Here is a 23,994-nt window from a genome sequence, read left to right as displayed (position 1 = left end):
GTACAGTGAGGAAAGCTAGATGAGCCATTCTCCTTGGATTTATTTCAGCTCTGCTGCAAAAATATGGTTTCAATCCTGCCCCTGACTGCTGGGGGACCCTGGGGCTCAACCTCCTCCCCATTCCCATTCTCTATTTGTCTTTGTGAAAGTGGGCCCGTGTCTGCCCGGGGCCCAAGTGAGGCCCCAGAGGAGCCCGGCTCCCCATACTTGCTCATGGATTATGATAGGGGCCTATTTGGAGACTTCTGGGTGACATACCCGAAAGGCGGTGGTATTGCCATGGCAACCCCTCCCACCTCGGTAGCTATTTTTTTTTTTACTGTGCCAGAATGTGGGGGTGGGGAAAGTGGGCCATTGGGGTCCTCAACAATCACCTCCAGGGTTCCAGAATCTTGGGCCCATGACATCCCAAGAGCCCCACTTTCCTGACCTCACCTCCCAGGACCCTACCCTACTTCATGAAAACCAAATACTTGGAAGTCCAGTCCTCTAGAATAGCCCAAGGAAGGGCTTGTAGTCCCTTTAGGGGATCTTTTGTGGCTAAAAATTCATTAACAGATTCTAGCAGAGCACAGAAGGCTCAACTTGTCAGGACCTTAGATTTTAGCTAATCCAACCCAAACCCCTAATTTAGGGCCAGGAGGAAAGAGGGAAAGAGGAGGCCCGGGAATCCAGCCCATCTGGATATGGAGGACGCCTCATCCCCTGCCAAGATCCAACACAGGGGGGTCCTGAAGACTGACAAGCAGGAATCCACTGAGCTCATGCAGACTCCTGAGGCCAAGCCAGGGGCTTCCCAGCCCACAAGCCCACCACAGCTGTATGTTGGCCTCCCCTTTGGGCCAATGGGCCCTGCTTTAAGGACACCTAACCCTTAAAGGGGACACTATTAGTCTTTCCAGGAGAGAACCTGGTGAATGGCCAGCTCGTGGCCAAGGGGCCCGGAGGCACCATCTGCAGTTAGCAAAGGGGATGGGAGGGGTGGACAGCAGTGTTCTTGGTCTTGGGGATGGAGCCCAGGACTCCTTGGCCTGGCATTACTGGTCCTTCATGGTTCCCTCTCTACTCTGTCAACTAGACTCATCCACTCACACAGTTGCTTTACTCTAGCCTGGCTGAGCTATTTGCAGTTAATTCCTCAAATTTGTGTTCTCTTCCTTCTAGGCCTTTGCAAATGCCATTTGTAGGACTCCAGCACCTGAGGTCCTGACTCTGTACCTCCCTCCTGTCAGCCTGGCTAATGCTTACTCATTTACATGTCACCTGACCATTACTTCTTCCAGGAAGGCATCTCTGAGAACATCCTCCAGCACAGGTTGGGCTCCCCCCCCCCCAGATTTCCCAGCCCTGACTTACCATCTGTGCCTGATTGTTCACAGACCTGTCTCCCCAGCCACAGCAGGGGTGTGCTGCCCAGGGGCAGAGCCCAGGCTCCAGCAGGTGCCCAAGAAGCAAAGGAGAAGCAGGGTCTGGAAGCTCCCATCCAGTGTAGTGCCTGGCCTGGTGTGTAAAGGGTGCTTAGAAAGCACCTATTGAATGAATGGTAGTGTTTGGGGGCTCCGTCCTCTCCTGCACTCTGGAACCTGCCACTGCCGCTCCTGCATTTAACTCCAGCCTGTCCAGCTGGAGGATACCCGTCCCTCCTGATTGCCCAGGAAGCTCTGGTTGATTCTCTGCCATGGCCCAGGTCAGTCAGCTGTGGACAGGGCCTATCTCTGTGCTTGTCCGGGCCCTGTTTATTCTTCTCCGTCCCCTCCAGTATCCAGTCATGCAGTGAACACCTGGCCGAGCACCGGCTCTGGACCTGACCCCATCGTGGGCACAGGGACCCAGGTGAACAAGATGAGGTCCCTGCCGACAAATGCACACTCTTCCCGATAACAAGAAAGTCTAAGAGTAGTGGCGCGGTAGGCTTCCCCAAGGAAGAGTCGGCCAGGAAGGTTGAGGGAAGTCTGAGGTGTCAGCGCTCAGTGCCTGGCAGGTGTCTACCAACACGAGCTGAACGTCTGACCAGACTGGACCCGAGGGTGATAGGACTCTAGCTGGGGGACTGCAGGCAGGGCCAAGGGTGTGGGGAGGCTTCCTGAAAGGAAGGAGTATCTGGCTGAGCACGTGGAGAGGTGTGTTGTGTGCAAGGCTTACAGGAGCGCAGGCATGGACGGGGACTCTAAAATCCCCTGGCACGTCTCCCTGGAGCCATGGCTGGCCTTCCCGTCACCACACGTGTGACTCCGGCCGAAAGGTGCTTGTGGGGGGCCACGAAAGAGAACTTGCCTCTGGCCTTAAAGAAGCGGCTTTGTTCGGCACTTGGCCTGGCTTCCCGGACCTCCCTGGGACTAGAAGGGTCTGCCAGGGGTCAGTATGTCCATCTTTCTGCCTCTATGCATTCTCGTACCCAGCTCTTTGAAGTAGTTTGGGGCAACTTCCTCACTGGCCACTTGGCAGCTGATGTCTGAGGGCAGGGCTTAGGTCCAGGTGGGTCTGGCATCCTTGGGGTTGAGGACATGAGCAGGATGATATCCCCCCCCATCAAGAGACCCCTAAAGCTGTTCACATCTCTTGACCTCGCTGGCATCTTCCTAGTGTCGATCAGAGTGCCAGACACTCTGTCCCTTTTTCGTAAGTTGTTTAGACTCCTCACAACAATCCTGTATAAGTAAGGATGACACTGAGTCTCAGACAGGGAAGTGCCTCTCAGGGTCTCAAAGCAGGCGAGAGTCAGAGCTGGGGTTTGAATCCAAAAGTGTGTGGATGCTAACACCTCTGCCTCTAGGCAGGGCAGGGCTTGTTATACCCATTAGACAGGAGAGGAAACTGAGGCTCACTTGATAATTACCTAGCGTTCATGCAGGTCTTTACTTTTTATGAAGCTCTTGCCTATACATTACCTCATTTAATCCTTACAAGAATTTGGCAGGGTGGGTATTAGCCCCACTGTACAGATGAGGAAACTGAGGTTTGCACAGGAAGTGACTCACCAAGGCCACACTTCCTGTAGGTTAGTGGCTACCTTCTCCCGACGCCCAGCCTCTCGTCCTCTGCACCTTTTCCAGGCTGGCATGCCCCCTCCCCAAATGCCAGTGTGAAGGTGGCTGGAGGAAGTGGTGTGGGCCGTCCTGAGGCAGGACCCACAGCTGTCCATGTGTGCTCCTGCCTCGCGGAGGCCAGCCTTGCTCAGGGCCTCCTCTCCACAGGTCAGAGGATCCTCTTGTCCCCTCTCTAGCTCATCACTCCAAGTTATTTTTCTTCATAGCTCTCATGCGCGCCTGGCATTACATCACACATTTACGTGTAGGTGTTTTATCTGTCCCTCAGCAGGATTCAAGCCCCTGAACAGGCATGACACTGTCTGCTGTGTTCACTGCTATTTTCCCAGTGCCAGGACAGTGCCCGGCACCTCGTAAGTGCCCGGTGCCTCAGGCCTTATCTCAGTCCCCACCCACCTTCTCCCAGGAGGCCGCTTTTGGCTACTCAAGCCCTTTCCGGCTTCCCTGTTTTTGGCTTCTGTTTTTGGTGCACGTGAACCCTGTTCCTGGGTGGTTAGCCTGCCCTTTATAATTACCTCTGAGCCTTTGGTCCCACAGTTGCCCCCAATCACAGCACCAACTTTTCCTTCCTTTCACCTCCCAGATCTTGTCTTCAAAGCCCTGTGGAGGCCGTGCTGCCTCCTTGGAGCCTCCTCGGCCAGTACCTCCACTCTGCCCCTCTTCTCATAACACGCAACCTCAGGACCATGCACATCTAGGGAAATTTTGCGCTTGTTCCCACTCTGCTCGATGGTGGAAGCAGTGACAGTAGCTTCCGACAAATCATCCGACAAATGCCAAATGTACCATACATGCATTTTTCCCCCATTTACTCTTCCCAGCAATCCTGTAAGGTGGGGATCATTCTCCTCATTTTATAGGTGAGAACACTGAAGCTGAGGGAGTCTAGGTGACTTGCCTGAGGTCACAGAGCCATGTGGTGTAGAGCTGGCCAAGGGTCCTTTCTCAGATTAAGGGGATTAGAGCTCAGATCCTGCCCCTGCATGTACAAGGGAAGTCCGGGAAGGCCTGGTTTCATCAGCCTGGGCGTGGCCTCCCGGTCACTGTGCTATCAGATGTTGGGCAAGAAGGTGTTCGCACACCCGTTCCCACTGCCACCCCAGCCTGAGCTCTGGGATGGAGGGTGTCTGGCCCCACTGCTGTAGGCAGCTGTGGCTTAGCCCTGGCGGTGGCAGCGTGACCTGTGGGAGCATGTGGGGGTGGAGGTCACATCCCTTGTACAGCCAGCCCATGGGAGGATGTCCCCAGTAGACTCGGGGCCCGGTTTGGGGCCAAGCGGGTGGCCCTCCCTCGGGCAGGGGCGTGTTCCTAAAGTCTGGGTGTGCACTGGCTTGTGTCATGGGGACCAGCCCTCGTTGGCTTGGCCTCATAGGAATGATGAGGGACGCAGAGCCCCAATACCAGCCTCGAGTCCTAGCTCTCCTGTACCCTGACCTCAGGCGATGGGTTTAATGTCTTTTGGCTTTAAGTTGCCTCAGTTTCCATCTCTGTGAAATGGGGCTTGCCATCCCTGCCTTGCCTGCCTTCCTGGGGAGTGCCGTGGGACACCGAAGCCCCGTATAGATGGGGTGGCTTCCTTGCTGGGTGTAAGAGAACTGCTCTGGGCTTCTCTGGCAGCTCCACTCCCTCTGCCCTCCCCTGATCTAGGAGCAAACGAGCTGTGTAAAATAAATGGTGAGATGGATGGTGCCTGCCTTGGAGCAGCTAGTTGAATTAGCTATTGGGAACATTTCTTCACAGGACTCGTGAAGTTAGCCTGTAGCTCGGCTTGTCTCCTTCCATGAAAAAAAAAAAAAAAGACATGTGGGTAGTGGGTTCTGTTTGCATCACAGTGGGGAACTCACATTCAGGGAGGGAGAGGGAGGCCCCCTACCCCCCCCCCCGCCCCGACCTCCACCCTGGCCAAGGTCCTCATTGAGGGCACTGGGGCCTTCCTGTCAAGCCACTTCCTGTCCACTCACTCGGACATCCAGGCCTTCAACTGCATCTGCGGCTCGTGGTCTGTTCATTCATGTGTAAACCTCTGTGAGCACTGTCTCTCACCAGGCCCTGCGTAGGGCACATGGACGAGTCAGGTGTGAGCCCGGCACCCAGCAGACGCTGGCAGAGGAGGCCGGCCAGCAGGACTGGTGCTGAGAGGGTGGGGAGGGTGCTTTTTGCTGGGGAAGGCCAGGAGAGGGCGGCGTGGGAGCAGAGTAGACTGAGCTAGATGCTGTCACTCCCTGCCAGCCCCACCCGGGGCTGGAGGACAGTCAGGCTAAGTGTGAAGGCGGCGGTGGTGGTGGCATCTGATTGCACACCAGCTTCCGCCACAGCCCAGCAGAGGAGCTGCTGGCAGCTGGGTGCTGACCCGAGGGTACCCAGCTGAGCCTCACTTCCCATCTGCTGGGCAACTGTACCAAGCCTCTAGGTGGTATCCCCAGGAGTTTGAGCAATCGCAGAGATCGCTCATTTTACAGATGGGGAAACCAACGCCCCGAGAGGTAAAGTGACTTGGCCAAGGTAACACAGGAGTCGGTGGCAGAACTGGGACTGAAACCTGGAGGCCTGCTACCACTTCGCTCACTCCACAATATGTCTGCTCCTGGTCTTCCCCTATGAAGGAAAACAGGCCATTCATTCTCCCCATCCCCTCCCAGCTTTCCCCCCACTTGGCTGTGGGGAGAAGAGAGAAAGAACTCGGGGGAACCTGCGGCATAGGAATAGAATCCAAGCCAAATCCAATTTGCCCGAATTGAGTCCAGCTGTGCCACCCTCTGGCTAAGTGACCTTGGCCCTGTCACTTTTTTATCACCTTCCAAGTGGGAGTGATGATGCCAAGCTCACAGGCCTGGTGAGGAATCCGAGCGCCGGTGGATAGTACTCTGTGGGTCACGTGGGCAGCATGCCTCTCACCCGGCCGTGAAAAGAGGCAGCTGGGGGGCCTGAGGAACAGCCAGATCAGAGACCTGCTCCTCCTCTCACTCAGCAAACCCGTCTCAGTGTTTGCTCTGGGCCAGGCGCTGGCAGGCCACTGGGAACCCAGACATGGATCAGACCCAGGCCTGGCCGCATCTTGGGAGAATAGATTTGTAATCTGCGGTTAGTACGAGGGGAGGGGCCATGGGACCCAGAGTGAGGACTCCTTTTCTCTCTCTTATTTCTCTGTTCCATGGGCCTCTCCTGACTTCATTCCAGACAGGCTTTCTCCACGGGCAGGGGACAGGTATGATGGCTTCTGACAGTTCCAGGCTTGCATGGGCTTCTGACTTCATAATCCCAGGGAAAGAATGATAACCTCTCTGCAAAGGCTTGGCCATTCTGGGTTTCAAAGGACAAGCTGCCTTATCTCATTGTCAGGGTCTCATCAGGTGGGCAATGCAAAGAGGGGCTTTCTGGGCAGAGGAACAATGGCTTGACGTCTCTTATGTTCATAGGAGGCTTCCACTGGGGCTGGGGTTGAGTGTCATGGGTAGGCCAGCAACAGGGCTGGGTTCTGTGGTCAGCCAGGCTGGGATGGTCTGGCCCAGAGGCAGCTGAGTGGGCCAGGCCTGAGGAAGGAAGGCAGCATCCCCCTGGCCTCCCACTCCAGGTAACACCTCACTCTGACTTCCACAGAAACACCTGTCACTTCTCAGTGCACTTGGCATTTCCTACTTTGTTGCAGAATGGGCTGTGGGAGATAGTTGGGATAAGACAGGGTGAGAACAGGCTGGGCAGCGTGGAAAAAACTGGCTCTGGCCGCTTGCCTTGGGGCTGGTGTGAGACCCTCCGGTTCCTTCTTTCTGTCTAGTTATTAGGGTGAGGGTCACACACCTTCCAGCACTCTGGCCACATCTAATTGTGAGATGAGCTTAGCAGATGGATTTGGATTAGGCATGAGGAAGAACTTGTCTTTTCAGTTGTTTCAACGGGGGATATGTCACCAGTGGGGAATTACTGTGTGGCCTCTTCCCAAGCAGGAGAGCTCCATATGATGAGTGGAACCAGTCGGCTGGCCCTCACCCAGAGCCCTTTCCTTTTTTTTTTTTTTTTTTCTTTCAAAGGCTGTATTTTTAAGTAACCTCTATACCCAATGTGGGGCTCAAACCCACAACCCTGAGATCAAGAGTTGCATATTCCACCGACTGAGACAGCCAGGCGTCCCAGTGAGCCCTTTCCTTAAGCATTCCTCAAGCTGCTGACCTCAGGGTCCTGTTTGCAGTAGGCATTGGTCCCACGACCATTGCCTTTTATTCCCTGCCCAGCAGAAGGTGGAGGTCCCAGCTCTTTCCCCCACCTCCGCCCCTGCTCCAGACTACCCTACCTGAGACTTTGGACTGAGGATCTTGTTAAAATGCAGACTTCGATTTGGCAGATGCAGGCTGGAGCCTAGATTATGCATTTCTAAACAGCGCTCAGGCCGCACTTGGACGAGGAAGGTGCTGGAGTATATTCTGTCTTCTCTGCAGCCACAACACCGGGACCCAGACCTTAGCTGCCACGGCTCTTACTTCACTTCATCCAGCACAGCTCAGGAGGCAGAGCCAGCAGCAAAGCCATGACTTGGGAGGCCAGCCCTGGGATCAGGGGTTCAGGCCTGTGCTTGGGCCACACTTCTCTCCCCCATGTATTTACACAGGCCTTTCCCCACTTCTGGACAGGTTTTCCAGGCCCTGAGCATAACCTGTCTCAGATCTGCTGTGTCCCACGTACAAGTACAAGAGCCCTTTGTGCTTGGCACCTGCTGTAGGGGAAAGGGAGGCACCATGAGCTGGGAGCAGGAATCCTGGGTTCCAGCCCTGGCTCCACCTCCTACTGCCTGGGTAACCCTGAGCAAGTCAGTGCTCCTCCTCAGTCACCTGAGCGTCTAATGGGACCCTACTCGTTGACCCCAGGGGGGCCCTCAGGCTCTAGCATGGGTTTTGGGAAAGTGTGAAGGTAGAAAGGGCCCGTGGTGGTAGGGTTTTTATTTAGAGGGCCAAGGAGCATTATGCCAAAGCCTCTGGAATACCTCTGTGGCCCAGCTTCATTTGCTTTTGTAAGTTCACGTACGACCACCTCTATCCCAGTTATGCCCGTGGAGTATACAGGGCTACTCAGCACCCATAGGTGCCATGCCCTGGGGATATGGCAAGGAGCCTTGGCGGTCTTGCCTGGGGTCACATAGTGAGTGGAACCGAGGTTTGAATTGGCGTCTGGGTCTTCTGCTGTTCCATGACCCCTTCCTCTGATCCATTAGACCAGGTACAGGAGACAGGACTGGTATGTCTGCCTTGAGGTCTGGTGTTATCTGTGTGTCTCCTAAAAGTCAAAGCAATTGTTAACTCTCAGCAGATGAGGGTTATGTCCCTTTCTAAATTCTGCTGTGACCTTGTTGCTGTCCAGATTTTGAAGAAATGCAAAGGCTTGAGTGTAAGCCCCTAAACCCTCTCCCAGCAGTAGGCCAGGATGAAAAGTCAAGAGACCCTCAAAGACAAGATTGTGACTCAGTGCTTGGGCCTTGCAGAGTGGCTGGTGTGAAGGAATGTTTGACCAGCGCACAGGAAGCACTCAGTGAAGACGTATAGAGTGCAGGGTATGCAATTGGGGCTCAGCAGATGTGGGGGTTTGAAGTGACCCACTTCCTTTGGCCCAGATGCTGAAAGAAGTAGGCTATGGGTGAGGAGCCTCACCCACGCTCTTCCCCAGTTCTGCCTTTCCTGCCATCACCAGGCTTTCTGGTCCTACTGCCTATTAGCCACTGGAGTCCAGGGCATCATCCTGGGGCACAGCCAAAGAGCCAATTAAGTGGGCACATTTTGGCCTAACTTCTAGGCTTGGCACCTGCTTGGTAGCAAACATAATTACCGCCCTCACTAACCCAGGCTTCCTGAAGCTCACTGGCCATGGGGTCCTTTAGGGAAGCAAAAGCTCCTGCTTCGTTCCTCTCTGGGCCCCAAGCTCTGGGCACTGAGATGAAGCCAAAAGTGTAAATCCCTCTGAAGGTGGTAATGGTAGTGGTGGTGTTGGGTGGGGACAAGAGGGCTCAGACTGCTGGAAAAGGGGTCGTGAGGATGAGAGGGGGCAGGGACTGGGGTACTCAAAGTACACTTGGAGAAAAAAAACATTGCAAGTTGGATATTGAACCTCTGTCCTTGGCCTCACAGGCACAGATAGTAAAGATTAAATATTTGTACTAGATCCAGATAAAGGATAAGGACAGGAGTTTGATTGGGGTGAAAGGGGGAGGGAAGAGAACTGGAAATTATGGAGAGCTTCCCCCCAGCCTCTTTGGATACTTCATTTGGTCTCCAGAATGACTCCACGAGGGGAACACCATTCCCAATGGGTATCTGTCAAAGCTGGGGCACAGGGAAGTATGCGAACAGCCCGGAATTACAAAGCCACTGAGTGGCAGGGCTAGGATTTGAACCCAGGGCTGTCTGATTTTGTGGCCCATGCTCCTCTCACATGTAGGAAAGTGTGTATGTGGGGGTGGGTTTGTGTTGGGAACTCTGAGGCTGGAAGGAAGGGTGGTAACAGGCTGACCTGTCCCCTCTGCTGCAGGCACTGGTTCCAGCATCCTCTCCGCCCTCCAGGACATCTTCTCCGTCACTTGGCTCAATAGATCCAAGGTGGAAAAGCAGCTGCAGGTGATCTCGGTGCTACAATGGGTCCTGTCCTTCCTTGTGCTTGGTAAGCCAGGGCTTAGCGGGTGAGGGCAGGCAGGGGTCTCCCCAGCAAAGGTGAGAGCAGGAGCTCTGCTCTGCAGGGGTGAAGGGTAAGAGCATCTCTTGGGTGCCCGATCAAGTCTCTACCCGTAGGCATGGGTGAGGACTCAGTGAGATGCAGTGGGAGGCGGTGGTACAGTTCCCATTTCCCAGATAGGAAACCCAACTCTCACGTAAGGTAAGTAACTTACCCAAGTCACAAAAAATTGAATCCACCTCTGTAGGACCCCCAAAGCCTGTGTTTTTCCCACATGCCACACTGCCTACCCACATCCATTTTCCAGTAGGTGTGCAGCTTTGCTTTAGTGTGGTACGGTGCGGGTTTGAGTCGTGACTCTACCACAGGCAAGCTCTGTGACCTGGAGCTCTCTGAAAGTGTTTCCTCTTTGCAAATGTGACAAAAGTGCTGCTGACTCCATGCGTCCTTTGTGGGACTTGAAGATAAGGGATGAGAGCCTGCAGCACAGGGCCTGGTCACGGTGGGCCCCCGTTGTATGAGAGCTGCTGTTGGGATGTGCCCTCAGACACCCTCCCAGCTGTCGGTACCCTCTGCCCGACACAGTCCCCAGCTACTCCCTCTGGCGCATTTAAAGCCTCTCTCTCTCGCTCTCTCTCTCTCAGCCCCTCCCCTGGCAGTGCTTTGGCTACTGCAGGTCCAGCTTGGTCAAGCACTCGTTCCCTGGCCCTGGGCTGCCAGACCAGAGTCGGGCCGTGGGGGATTGTCTGGGAGGAGGAAAGGGCCCCTGTGCGGGCCAGCCCCTGCTCTCCCAGCAGCCTCGCTTCTTCCCCAGGCTCCTGCTTTCTCAGCATAGTGAGTGGCCTCCCAGCAAGTCAGGGCAGAGTATCACAGAGCACATTCCAGTGCCTGTGGAGAGTCCTTCGGGGCACACCACTCTTTAAGATTGTCCGGGCTGATGGGGTTTATCACGAGTTACCCTGTCAGTGCAAAGCGGCTGTCCTTCCAGGAGGCGTGGGGGCCTCTGAGACCACATTTCCAGGGCAGTTCCGTGCTGCCCCTCCCTTCCTTTGGCGGGCAGAGGGATGGGACAGGGTGCTGTTTATCAAGCCCCCACAGTGTACCAGGCACTTGATGCGCCTTTCCTTGACTTTCTACTTCACAGGTGAGGAAATGGAAGCTTAGAGGCTCGGTGACTCTCTGAGACTGTGAAGCCCGTTAAGTGGCACAGTTGGGATCTGGGTAGAAGCCCAGTGCACCCTCCAGGGAGCCCACCTTCCCAGAGAGCTCAGAGTTAGTGGACCTGGTCTGAAATAGCCCCTTTTCACCTTTAGGCCTAAGAGTGGGCTTTAGGGAGAGGACCATGAACCCTCCAAATTAGGTGAAGAATTATATGTGAGAATATGTGTACCTTTTTCTGGGGTGAAGGGCAACTACGGTCCTCAGATTCTTACAGGGACTTTACGAGGTCAACACAGGTCTGGGGAACAGAGCCCATTAAACTGGCTCCCTTAGGGCTCAAACCACCACCTTGGACTACATTTGGCCACTTATAAGGGTCCTAGAGTAGAGAGCCCAGAGGGGCAGAGCCTTACTCAGAATGAGGAGGAAGTAGTGGGACCAGGACAGGACCCCATGGGCTACAAGTCTCCTAGACACCTGCGCAGCCTGCTGTAGCAGGTCCCTCTGTCCCCACTCGTACCAAGAAGCCCCCACTATCCCCGGCTTAGTGGGTCAGAGCGTGGCTGACGGGGAGCAGAGCAGCAGGTAGAACCCCAGTCCATGCAGTGTGCAACAGGGACTGGCCTCAAGTTGAAGGTTAACAATTGATCAAGTCCAACATAGCTCAGAAACCGGCCCGGCATCTTCCCAACGCCCTCGTGTAGGTGGGACCCAAGCCCGGTTGGATGGGTAGGTGTGCTGAGCTGCCGCTAATTATTGCCCTGGGCAGCCCGCCACTCCTTCCTGCTCCCACCCAAATCTGCTGGCAGAGGCTCATCCCGTGTTACAGAGGCTGCTCTGGCCCCATCACCTACCTCTGAACAGAGTGACTCTTTACCATTTTCGTGCAGTGGACTCCTCTGGCCTTGTGGCAAAGGCTATACGACTTCCTCAGCGTGTTTAAATGTGTCATGCAAAGGATAGGGGATTTCAGAGAAAACCAGTGACATTGAAGTGTAAATATGTGTGCATTTAAGAAATCGAATTAGATGTGCAGTAACACGTGTGCCTCTCTATTATTACGTTAAATAGAAAGATCTAGCAGCAGGCTTAATGATTACTACAATTTTTTTTACCGTTACTATAATTCTTAAGTAGTGATGAGAATAAATCATTTTTTAAGATATCTGCCACTGCTGTAGATGGGATACGCAAGCACCTTTGTTCTCTGTTGGTGTCACTGCTAATCCTACGGGGGTGTGTTACACGCGTAAATGAAGGAAATACGGAATTTCCCTAAGATATGGGTACAAATTAAAGGTGTTATTTTGTTCCCCATCCAAGTCTATGGATCTCCAGAGGGGACACTTAGCTGTGTGTTAAGCTCTTTTTCACATCGTCTCATGTAACCTTCCCAACACCCTGTGAGAACATTGAGGCTCAAGGAGGGGCCGCACCTGATGAGTGGCGGAGCTAAGGCTTCACGGAAGAGCACGTCCACACTCATCACGGGCCTGCTGCCTCCCTGCCACTGAGCAGTCACAGGCCACCCTGCTCACAGGCCTTGGTGACGAGAGTTTTGAATCACCAGCTTCACCCAGATGTGGGGAGGCGGCGATTGTGAAGGTGGCCATGGGCCTTCCACGCATGGAGCCAGCAGGGTCTTTAAGTAGTTGTTTTCACTTCATGGACCCTGTGATGGGGCTTCCGGCTGCAGCCCTGTAGCCCACGATGGTGAAGCAGGGAACCTTTTGTTCAGAGGACTGGGGTCAGGCTCTGAGAAAGGAGGCCATTTGGTGGGTTCAGGTCATTTTTTGTTCAGGAAGCCTTTTCTGGGCTGATTGCTAGGGCTGGAGAGGTAAGTAGAGCACTGTTCCAGCTCCCAGGGAGCTCAGGCTGAAGGGCTGTGTGCAGGAAGTAGTCTGGCGCATGCTGTGGACATGTGGGGCTTAGGGAGAGTGGCCACCTGGGCTGAGAAAGTCCAGAACTAGCATACAGTCTCTAGATTCTCCATGGGTTCTCTCTCTCTCCATCCAGGCTGCCTTAGCACCAGAGTGAGGACAGTAGGTAGGGATTCTCACCCTCCCAGAGAGCCCAGACATTGAGGCAGTGGGGCATTGGGGCCTGTGGCTCAGCATCCCCTGGTCATTCTTCCCCTTAGGAGAGTTGGGGGTTTGATGGCAGCTAGATTTCCAGGATGCTCAAACCCTAGCCTGAACCTCAGGGCCCTCCCTGCCCAGGCCCTACCTGGAGAATCCGCCTGGCCTCTCAAAGAGCTTGGGTGCCTGTTGGAGTCTAGAGGGCTAGAATGGCCCTTGTCCCAGGCTTAAGAAAGGGCACCAAAGGCAACTGCTCAACAGTGTGAGTGACTTTGTTAGTGACCTTAACTTAGGCATAGCCACTCACCAAGCTGCTTCAAATACTTCCCAGTTTGCCTTTAACAAAGTTTTGTAGACTGCAAACGCTTCCCTAGAGACTCACCTTCCCCATCTGTGATGTCACGCTCCTAAGCTGGTCCTGAAAAGCTGGATGCCCGGTCACTCTATGTTCATTGCCCCTTCCAAGATAGTTGTGCTGTATTCAGCTACCTTGAGAGAGGTTAGCTCAGGAGTAGAACAGGACTGGATTGTGGATGACAAGGGCCCACCATTTTCCTGCTCTTAGGCTCATGGAGAGTCCGTCCAGACCTCCTCTGTCCCTCATTAAACCAGACAAGGCTCAGCATAACGGGAAGAAGAGAGGGCATGGGTTGCAGAGCCGGGCAGCCCTGGAGCACCCATGACCAGCACAGGGCCCAGCAGAGTGGGCATACAACAAGGGTTGACTTCGCCCCCTGAGCAGTGGAGAGGGTGCTAGACAGAAGCCACGCTTCTACAAGCATGAGTACCTGCTGCCCCCAGCCCTAGACTGAGTGCCAGGGAGCAAAGAAGATGTGCCCCCCTTCCCTAGTGTGAAGAATTCAGAGGTGAGAGGTCCGTGTGGAAGGGTAGTGTGATACTGGAGAACAGATCTTGAAACGATCTGGTCTGAGCTAGACCTTGATGGCTGGGTAGAAGTGGGAAGAAGAGAGGCCCTGAGGAAGCCGTCTAGGGGCCAGCCATGAGGTAAACCAGCTCTGGCACAGACCTTCCTTCCTTTCTGTGCCACGTTATTCAATGTTAGGGCCAGGAGACCCAGAAAGGAGTGATTGCATGGAAGCTGGACCCAGACAGTCATCTGGGGGCCCTGTTGGGGTTTTGCAAGGGGGCCTATGGGCTCTGGGCTTTGGCCTGGGACTGCCTGCTGCTCCATTATGTTGGTAGAAGACGGCCCTCCTCCTGGGGCAGGAATCCATCTCTGTCAGGTCCCTCTGGTGGCAGTCTGGGGCTTCTGATTTGGGGTGAATTTCTTTCTTTCTTTTTTTTTCTTTAATTTTTAATGTTTTTTATTTTTTGAGAGGGAGAGTAAGAAGGAAGGGGCAGAGAAAAGGGGGGACAGAGGATCCAAAGCAGGCTCTATGCTGACAGGCTGACAGCGGGGTTCAAACTCATGACCGTGAAAACATTACCGGAGCTGAAGTCTGAAGCTCAACCCACTGAGTCACCCAGGCGCCCTGATTTTGGGTGAACTTCTAAAGCGTGGTGCAAATTTTGGTTTTACTGGTCCAGCTTGAGTTTGAATCCTGGCTCTGCCACCGTCCTGCTGGGTGACCTTGGGCATGTTACCTCCTCCTCGAGCCCTGGTGTTCTCATTTCCAAAATGGGATAAAGTCTCCCGGCCTCACACGTGAGACAGTGGCTCCACCCAAGTCCTGAGATGTAGAGGCACTTGGCAGGTCCCTCCCTGTGTCCACGGTAATGGTGGGGGGGTGAGGTACCGGGGTTGGGAGAATGTGCGAGGAAAGGCCAGAAAGATCAGCTCCAAGGATGGCTTCCCCAGCACTACTGCCCAGACCACATGGAGCCCATGAGCCCCTCGACACCAGGGACGCCCATCAGAATCTAGATGAGGCTCTTGTCCCCGGGAGCCTGCTCCTCCCCAGGCTGTGGCTACAGGCCTTCTCTGCCCGCGCCCCAGCTGTGCCTGGGCCCTGTCATTGGTGAGCCTTTGCCCAGGGGGAAACGGAGCCCTCCCCCCCCCCCGGGGGACCACAGGGACTGATCTGTGGCCATCTGCTTCCCCACCAGGAGTGGCCTGCAGCGCCATCCTCATGTACACATTCTGCACCGACTGTTGGCTCATCGCCGTGCTCTACTTCACCTGGCTGGCGTTTGACTGGAACACGCCCAAGAAAGGTGAGAGCACAGCCTCCCAGCCCCACCCCCTCGCCCTTGGGATGCTCCCTCCTGCCCACCGTGAACTTCCTCAGCGTGAGTGCCGTGAACTTCCTCAGTGTGAGTGCCGCCCCTTTTTCCTTAGCACTTACTAAGGGGAAAGCCTGGAGCCAGCCCAGGGGGTGGTCTGAGGTGTTAAAAGCCCCTCAGAGGGCACCACCCAGGTCCTCAGAGGAGCTCCCATTCAGTCAAGGGTTTGCATAACGTGAGGGAACAAAGGTGGCAAAGGGCCTGGCAGGAAGGGGGGAGGAGATGCTCCACAGGGTGGTAGGCCCCCAACTCAGGGTTTCACAGGGGCTCTGTCTTATCTGCCTTGCCCACCCGTCACCCACCCCTACTCCCACTCCTTCTCAATGCTGTATTTTGTTTCCTGGAAGGTGGCAGGAGATCACAGTGGGTCCGAAACTGGGCTGTGTGGCGCTACTTTCGAGACTACTTTCCCATCCAGGTAAAGACTTGTGGGTGTTACCTTGGGTATCAGGACAGAAATGGTTGAGAAATCGGAACTTAAGCCTTAATTCATCCATCCACAGTTACCAAGTCTGCTCAGCTGAACCATGTGACCGCTTCCACTATGAACATATGTTCATATTCTACCCCAACTGATGCAGGATTTGAGGCAATTTGGGATACATACAGTGTGATACCGGGTAAAAGGAAAAGTCAAGACTTGAAGGAAAAAATACTAGTATTTCAGCCATACGAGTCCAACAAAGTTGCAGAGGTTGAGCTTCGTGGTCAACTCTGAGCTTCCTGGCAGCCAGGGCAAACATGGAAACATGATAGTTGTTGGTTTTTATTTGGGGAAAGGAAGAAGCTTGCAAGTTTCTTGGGGAAACAAGACTTGTTCTAGCATTTGGCTAAAAGAGGTTTCGGACACTGAGATCCTTCGTGATAGAAGGAGCACATACAATAGATATTATGGCCGTTGCTTGTCTGCCTTTGAGTCAATATTAAAGGCACAACTTAAAATGGCAGTGATTTATCAAGAGCAACACTAAGGTAGTTTCAAGTCCATCTGACCCGAACCACGGGTGCAACTTAAAGCAGTAAGTGTGGGGGGCTTTTTTTCCTTCTGAAGCTCTTGAAGAATATCGCTTCTCTCGGCCAGTTGCAGGTAGGTCGCTGGGGCTCATGACCCTGGGAATTAGGGCCCAGGAAATGAGATGTGCAGTGAAAGAAGAGCGAGGCCCTGGTTGCTGACGTGCTCAGGGGAGGCTTCTGGAGGACGTGCTCCTAGAACTCCATCTTAAAGAGGAGTAGCACTGAAGAGGCATGGAAACCAATGAGCACATAGGCACCTGAGTTTGAGAAGAAGTCTGGAGCGTGGGGGATGTTGAAGAGGTAGAGTGGAGAAGGAGGATCTCCATTTATTGGGAGCTTTCTAGAAACCAGCACCTTTCTTCAAGGAGCTCCCTTTAACCCCCACAGTACCCTGTGAGCGGGTATTCATTTTATCCCCCTTTCACAGAAGAAAAACCTGAAGGTCAGAGAGTAATAAAGCTGAATGAAGCTAGGAGCAATTTGAGCTGAAGTTCCAATTACTGTCTTGCCTCAAGTCTGGACTGTTCCCATCACAGCACACTGTCTCCCTGTACGGCAGAGCTGTAGGAAATAAGCTCACATAGGTACTCAGGCTTCCCTCAGGGTTGGAGGATGTAGGCTCGAAGAGCCCAGTATGACCTTCAGTGAGGCACCATCCCTACCAGCATGCAGTCTCCCCACAGTCTCCCCAACGTAGTCTAAACCTAAGTTGGTCTCTGAGTTTTCTTTCTTCTGTATCATTGGCTGCTCTGGTACACACTGGTCTTCTAAGCACCTGTCTTCTCTGGTGCCAACCTCAAGGTCCTGATGGTATAAATGGTGGCTTGGTCTGGACTTTTCCTCATCTTTTTCTGGCCGTCGGCCGACAGTTTACAAGCCAGGCTGGCAAGGCAGAGGCATGTGGGCCATGGTGCATGTGGGCAATGCCGGGGGGTTGTAGCTAACTCTGGCAGAATCCTAAAGGTTTTTCCTGCAGGGGAAAGACCTGTCTGGCCAGCTCGCTGAGCATCCCAGCGCTGGCACACCCTAGCTGCTTAGGGTAACCCAGCAGAAAGCAGTGGGGTTTGAAAAGCAGAAGCAGTGTGTATGAGAGTGAATGTGTGCAGGGTGGTGTATGTTTGCTGTTGTGAGTCAGCGACTAGACATCCTGGCATGCTGCCTGGAGGAGGTGGCCAGGTAACCCTCCATTCCTCCCCACTGTACTCAGTATTGGGAGGGCGTGCCCTTTGCACACCCCAGTCTGAGCCAGTTTTCCCAGGATCCTGGGGGCCAGAGTTCCCAGTCCTGCCTTTCCCTGACTCCATCTCTCTGGCTGCAGGGGGTTCAAGGCTGTTGTTGCTGGGACAATACTGTATCATAAGACCCAACCCGCTCAGTCTGGAAGTGAGAAAACTGAGTCCCAAAGAGGGGCAGGGTCCAGTCCAGGTTGCACAGGAAGTCTGTGCACTAGAATGCAAGCCCCAGGCTTTTCCCCACTAAATTCCTATTGCCTGTTTCTCTGGAAGAGCTGCAATGCCGGATTTCCCTATTGGATTGAGCCCCACTTCCTGGGTCTCCCTCTCTCTGCCTGTGGTTAGAGACCTGGGTTAGGTTCCTGCTCTGTCACTCTATTCATTGACCAACAGTTTTTGTTCCCTATACAGCACTGGGCTCTGTGCTAGACATGGGGACACATAGGAGTCAGCCCTGGTCCCGTTTAGGTGGGCTCACAATCTGGCAGATTCTGCTAAACTGTCACTTTCTGCCCGTGGAACCACAAGACACACTTTCTCAAGCTCGCTGAGCCTCGTTAGCCTCACTTGCAAAATGGAGCTGTTATTATAATAAAAAGTGGTCAATTATGATTGGATGTGAGGGATTATGGCCTCTGTTCTCTCTGCCGGGACCCTTACCTCAGGGGCCAGGCCCCAGTGATTAGAGCAGCCTGTCCCTCTGGAAACTTCCTCAAGGCCAGTAGCCTCCTCCACCCAGAACAGGATGACCCAGTGACCCTTGGTCAAAGCTGGGACAAACAGGTGCCCCTCCCACTGATGTCCACATTTCCAAAAGAACCAAAACAAACCCTGTGTCCCTTTTCACACTTCCATTCCAAGAATTCACCTGGGAGTTGGAGCTGCAGGGCACATGTGAGCTGGCCCTGGGAGGGCCCCTAGGCACCAGGACCAAAGCCAGCCTGGGCATGAGGCAGGCCAGGGCATTGAGCCTCAGCCTGGGCTCTGCGCTTACCTATTGGTGATCTTGGCCCAGCCCCTGATCCTCAGGGTTTCAGGCTCCTCTTCTGTGCAGGGAGGGTTTGGCCTTGGTGTCTTCACGTCAGGGCTGATGCCCTGTGGTGTTCTGTGTGGCCCTTCTGGTCCTCCCGCTTCTCCTGGCCTCATATCAGTGGTTATGGAATGATCTCTAGCTGTACGCACCCACCCACACCTCCCCACTCCCTTCTTTGCATGGCGCTTTGCCACTAGAGCAGCTCAGTGAGCCCTCAGAGCCTCCCTTCTCCCCGCACAGGAGAGCTCATGTGTTAGCGGCAGCCACCAGGACCACCAGCTACCTGGAGGAGGAGAGGAAGTGCCTGGGTCACTAATCCCTGAGGAATAGGCAGGATCTTTGGAGAGGAGATTAGGAAAGACTCTCTGAGCTTAGAATTATCTATCTGTCCATCTGCTCATTTCCCAGACGGTCCTACTGAGGCCCAGGGAGGAGGGATTGTCCCGAGGTCCCAGAGCAAGGCAGGAGCAGGGCAGGTATAGGAACCAAAGCTGTTGGCTTCAGGGCCCATGTTCTCCCTCCTACATTCCTCTGCCTTCATGCAATGCTGTGTAAGCTTAGGCAAGTCTCTGCTCCTCTCTGGTTCTGAATTTCTTCCTCTGTTTGGTGCCAGGGTATGACAAGCCTATCTGCGCACCTTTCTTGCCCTAGGAGGCAGCGTGGGAGAAACAACTTGCCAGGATGTGTTCCTCACTCATGTTAGCAAGCAGGCCTGGCCTGGGAAACTTATGGGGCTGCGACTCTGCCATGGGAAACAGGGGACACAGGAGCCAGCGTGTCAGTGCCTTCCTTCTCCCTCCAGAATGGACGCTCTGTCCATTGGGGGGCAGGGGAGTGTGGCATGAAGACAGATCAAAGCCGACCAGATGCCTGTTCTTCCGGTGACTGCCCCAAGGGCCTTTAACCTGCAGTGTACCTCGGGGTAGCACACTTAACCAAGTGCCCCACCAGATAGACACATGGGGGGAGGTGATTTAAAGAGCCAGCTGGGCTTCCACCAGGTGGCGCACTTGATCCCAGTGGCTCAGAGAAAAGCCCACTGGGTGGCCTGGTGTAGAGGTGGAGTAGGATTCGCTGCAATCTCCTTTCTCTAGGCCTCAGTCTCTACCTTGTGATCAAAGAAACGGCCTAGGTCAAGGCTCCTCCAGCCCATTCTAGGTCTTGGACTCCCAGACCCAGCATTCAGTCTGGGGCAGGTCACCAGTGCGGTGCTGGCTGCTCAGTTCTTACCTTGACACCATCCCATCGCCTAGAAGCCAGCCCCAGGGTCCACTTTACTACGAGCTAGTGTGGTGGGCATACCTGCTCCTCAGGAGGCAAAATCTCGGAGCAGTTTCCTTGCAAGGCTCATGTAAAGCCAGGCCCCCTTTACAACCCCTCGCTGCCCCCTACCCAATAGTCAGGACCTACACTGCTGCTTTTTCCCGTTTATGTAGGGGGCAGCTTCGAGTTGGTTGAGTTCTTGAACAACTTGAATGTGCTTGCCAAAGGCAAAGAGGAAGAGGAAGAGTAAGGAAAGCCCAAGCAACAGAGGGTGAAACTCATAGGGTGTTGCTCGCGCACATTCGGGCAGTTACCAAACTGGGAATGGTGCCGGCCACCATCGACACCATCCCCCTCAGGCCTCTGTCACCTGAAGTTTCAGATGTCAGCTTCCCAGGGCCAGCCACCAGCACCCCCTCGCCCCAGATTGAGCACAAGATCCTTCCCTCAGATGGGGATTCCCAAACCTGGAGTCGTGGTAAATCCGGGCTCCTGACATTCTGCTGTTGGCCCATGCCTTGCCTCTAGCTGGCACCAGTGCAGGGACATGGGTACTTTCAAACACAGCAAGTAGGAATGTTATCGGTGCCACCCCTCTGGAGGCAGGGCAGCCCACAAGACCAAAATGTTCATACCCTTTGACCCAGGAATTGTATTTCTAGAAGTTTGTCAAACAATCAGATATGTGGACAAAAATAAGATACTTATGGAAGCATTCTTTCTGAAGGAAATTTTAGAAGGTTTTTAAAGATCCATCAATCGGAGTTTGATTATAATTCTATTTTGTACAGCATAGCTGTGTGACAGAATAATGCAGCCATGAGAGACATGTTAATGAGGGATCGTGGTAGGAAAAATAGTTATGATATGCTTGGTAGAAAAATGATATCAACCATGTGCCCTTAATTTTGTGGTTTTTAAAAAAGAGCATGTGTGTATTTGAGTGACAAAAAGGATTCAACACATCAGAGTGGTTTATCAGGATTGGAGATAGGACAGGTACTTTGGATTTTCTTTTTACTTTCCTGTATTTAAACACAAATTTGTTAATGTTTATTTTTATTTTTGAGAGAGAGACAGAGCGTGAATGGGGGAAGGACAGAGAGAGCACCAGGCTCCAAGCTGTCAGCACAGAGCTGACACAGGGCTTGAACCCACGAACCATGAGATCAGGACCTAAGTCAAAGTGGGACGCTTAACCGACTGATCCATCCAGGCACCTCTCCTGTATTTTTTAAAAAATGTTTATTTATTTTTGAAAGAGAGAGAAAGGGAGAGTGGGGGAGAGGCAGAGAGAGAGAGAGAGAGAGAGAGAGAGAGAGAGAGAGAGAGAATTCTAAGTAGGCTCTGCACTGTTAGCACAGAGCCCGATGTGGGGCTAAAACTCACAAACTGCGAGATCAAGAGTGGGACGCTTAACCAACTGAGCCACCCAGGTGCCCCTTTTCCTGTATTTTTTAAATGCTCTATGATTATTTATTACTTGTCTAATCAGAAAAGAAGTGATGTTTTCTGAGCCAAATGCCCTTGCTTTCCATCCCTTTCAGTGCCTCTACCCCTACCAAGTTCCTTGCAATGCTGGGTAGGTGCCTCAGGGTATAGGGAAACTATACCACCCACCCCACCCTCCAGGCCACCAGCCCCAGGGGAGGGGGCAGCCTTCATGGAAGCCAGTCCTTCTTCAGAGCATCCCAGCTTTGTTGATAGTACCACAGGTCAGCTGCCTGGCCGTACAGCTGATCCCCCACCCCCACTGCGGCCGGCACAGGGCTATTGCTTGCCTGACTCCCCAGCAACGCAGCTGAGCCTTGCTGCCTGGAAGGAAGTTTCCATTCAGGCCAGCTGCATTGTCCCTTTTCTGCCCTAACCGAAGGATGTGGACTTTACCCCAATGAAAACTGGACACCCCTCTTTATCTGAGAGCAGCAGGGGTTGGATGAGGAGAATGGGTCCAGGAGGAGAGCAGGGTACAGATAAGGGGACCTGTTGTATCTGGGCTGGAGAAGTAAGGGCATGAGAGAGAAAGTTTCCCCCTCCCTTCCTGGGGACTCACAGTCTAAATGCCAATTGCCAAGAGTCTGAGGTCAGGTGTGCAGAGACCCTCCGGTCCTTCAGGCCCAGAGTCGCATCGGGCATGACACACGCAGTCCTTCCCCTGTCTCCTGGGCGTGCCCCGGTACCCTTCTCCTGGCAGTTTCCTCTGACCTGAGTTTTACCCTGCAGCTGGTGAAGACACACAACCTGTTGACTACCAGGAACTACATCTTTGGATACCACCCCCATGGCATCATGGGCCTGGGTGCCTTCTGTAACTTCAGCACAGAGGCCACAGAAGTGAGCAAGAAGTTCCCCGGCATAAGGCCCTACCTGGCCATGCTGGCCGGCAACTTCCGGATGCCGGTGCTGAGGGAATACCTGATGTCTGGAGGTGAGAATCTGCCTGCCCCTGCTGCACCCTTGTCCAGGCCCGAGCTTTTCCACTGAGCAAGGTGATAGAGAGGTCAGGGAGCCCATATACCGTGCCCCAGCGGCTGGTCCTGTGCTCAGAGGTGCAGTCGGCCATAGGCATGGTGGGTCAGGGCTGAGCAGGGTCATTCATGCATCCTTCAGGATTCGGTTTTGATAACATCTTCCCTACGATGCTTGCTCTGACTCCTTTTCTGGGCAACCCAGCCCCTGTGCTGCCCTTTGCACAACCTAATCACTTTCTGTGGATCTGTCCTTATCCACCGGCCTGCGGCCCCTGCCACCCTGATTCGCTGGGATCCCCAGCACCTAGCAATAGCCTGGCAGTGTTAGGACCTCGGGGAATGTTTGCCAAATGAACAAGTTCCCTAAACAACCTTGTATCATTATCTCCATTTTACACATAAGTAAGCCAAGGCTCAGAAAAAGAAATAGCTTACGCAGGGCCATACAGCTTCTAGTGGCTGGGTTAGGTCTGGAGCCTAAGGCCAGGGCTCTTTCTGTTTATGTTTGGCTGTATGAAGGGGGTAGGGAGTACATTTATGGGCAGCCCTGACTCTATGTCCTTCTCCCTGCCAGGCATTTGCCCTGTGAACAGGGACACCATAGACTACTTGCTTTCAAAGAATGGGAGTGGCAATGCCATCATCATCGTAGTGGGGGGTGCAGCCGAGTCCCTGAGCTCCATGCCTGGCAAGAACGCAGTCACTCTGCGCAATCGCAAGGGCTTTGTAAAACTGGCCCTACGCCACGGGTAAGTGCCTCCTGCACACACATGCACACGCGTGCACACCAGCATGCACATGCATGCACAGCCCTCCAAAGCTTTGTTTGGCCCAAACAAAGCAACTCCTTGCTCCTAGAAGCAAGGCCCAAACCCCAGGAAGGCATAGATGGGAATTTGCCATCCTGTGGGAGAGGAGAGGTTGGATGCCAGAGCTTCAGACCAAGTTTGCCCAAGTGTAGCCTGAGTGTCTGAGTGGGGCAGAGATGCAGCCTGTGTTTCCTGGGCTCCTGCAGGTGGGCTACAGGCCAAGCTCATGTGCAAGACTGTGCCCTGGGGCCAAATAAGTCATGCTGCTGGGAGATCAGAGGCCAGCAGTTAGGGTGTGACTGACTCTGGCTTCTCCCTTCCAGAGCTGACCTGGTTCCCACCTACTCCTTCGGGGAGAATGAAGTATACAAGCAGGTGATCTTTGAAGAGGGCTCCTGGGGCCGATGGGTCCAGAAGAAGTTCCAGAAGTACATTGGCTTTGCCCCGTGCATCTTCCATGGCCGAGGCCTCTTCTCCTCTGACACCTGGGGGCTGGTGCCCTACTCCAAGCCCATCACTACCGTTGGTGAGCTCCCCTGCCTGCAGCCCCTGAACTCGAGGTGCCCACTGCTAGTTTATGGTAGAGTTAAGATTCACATGCAGGCCCTCTGGCTCTGATGTCCATGCTCTAAACCATGCAGCTGTGGACATGTTTGGGTGCTGATGGGAACGGCCAGTGGGGGTGGAGATGGTTCCATCACTGTGAGCCAAGCAGCGCCAGATGAGAAAACAAGACTTAACGGTCCATGTTTGCAGGGCCCAGGAGTCTGTCAGGGAAGATCAGGAAGACCAGTCTGTCAAGCAAAGACCAGGAGGGGGTGTGAGGGGAATGTACAGGGTGCTCTGGGGGGTGGCAGTGGACCTCCGAGAAGCGGTGACTCTTCCACTTCTAACTGAATAGGAATTATCTAGCAAAAGACAGGAGGAAGAGAGGTTTTTTTTTTTTTTTTTTTTTTGGTCAGAAACATTAGCTTAAATGAAGTTCCCGCAGCAA

At 53.8% G+C, this 23,994-nt stretch overlaps 1 protein-coding gene across 1 annotated transcript in view; it reads left to right on the top strand.

The window, feature by feature from the left end:
- The window catches only part of DGAT2 (diacylglycerol O-acyltransferase 2), a 31,724-nt gene that overhangs the window by 5,339 nt on the left and 2,391 nt on the right, over positions 1–23,994 (top strand). Inside the window, exons 2-7 of the mRNA XM_047070023.1 lie at positions 9,555–9,683; positions 15,002–15,109; positions 15,526–15,596; positions 21,944–22,148; positions 22,766–22,940; positions 23,324–23,526. Coding sequence (XP_046925979.1) covers positions 9,555–9,683; positions 15,002–15,109; positions 15,526–15,596; positions 21,944–22,148; positions 22,766–22,940; positions 23,324–23,526 — 891 coding nt within the window. The remainder of the gene's footprint in view (positions 1–9,554; positions 9,684–15,001; positions 15,110–15,525; positions 15,597–21,943; positions 22,149–22,765; positions 22,941–23,323; positions 23,527–23,994) is intronic.

The sequence above is a fragment of the Lynx rufus genome, unplaced genomic scaffold (assembly GCF_022079265.1).
Source record: "Lynx rufus isolate CCGP_SWC_20201006 ecotype Redwood Valley unplaced genomic scaffold, mLynRuf1.p SCAF_9, whole genome shotgun sequence".
Lineage (NCBI taxonomy): Eukaryota > Metazoa > Chordata > Mammalia > Carnivora > Felidae > Lynx > Lynx rufus.
This window is presented reverse-complemented; position numbering and strand designations above follow the sequence as displayed.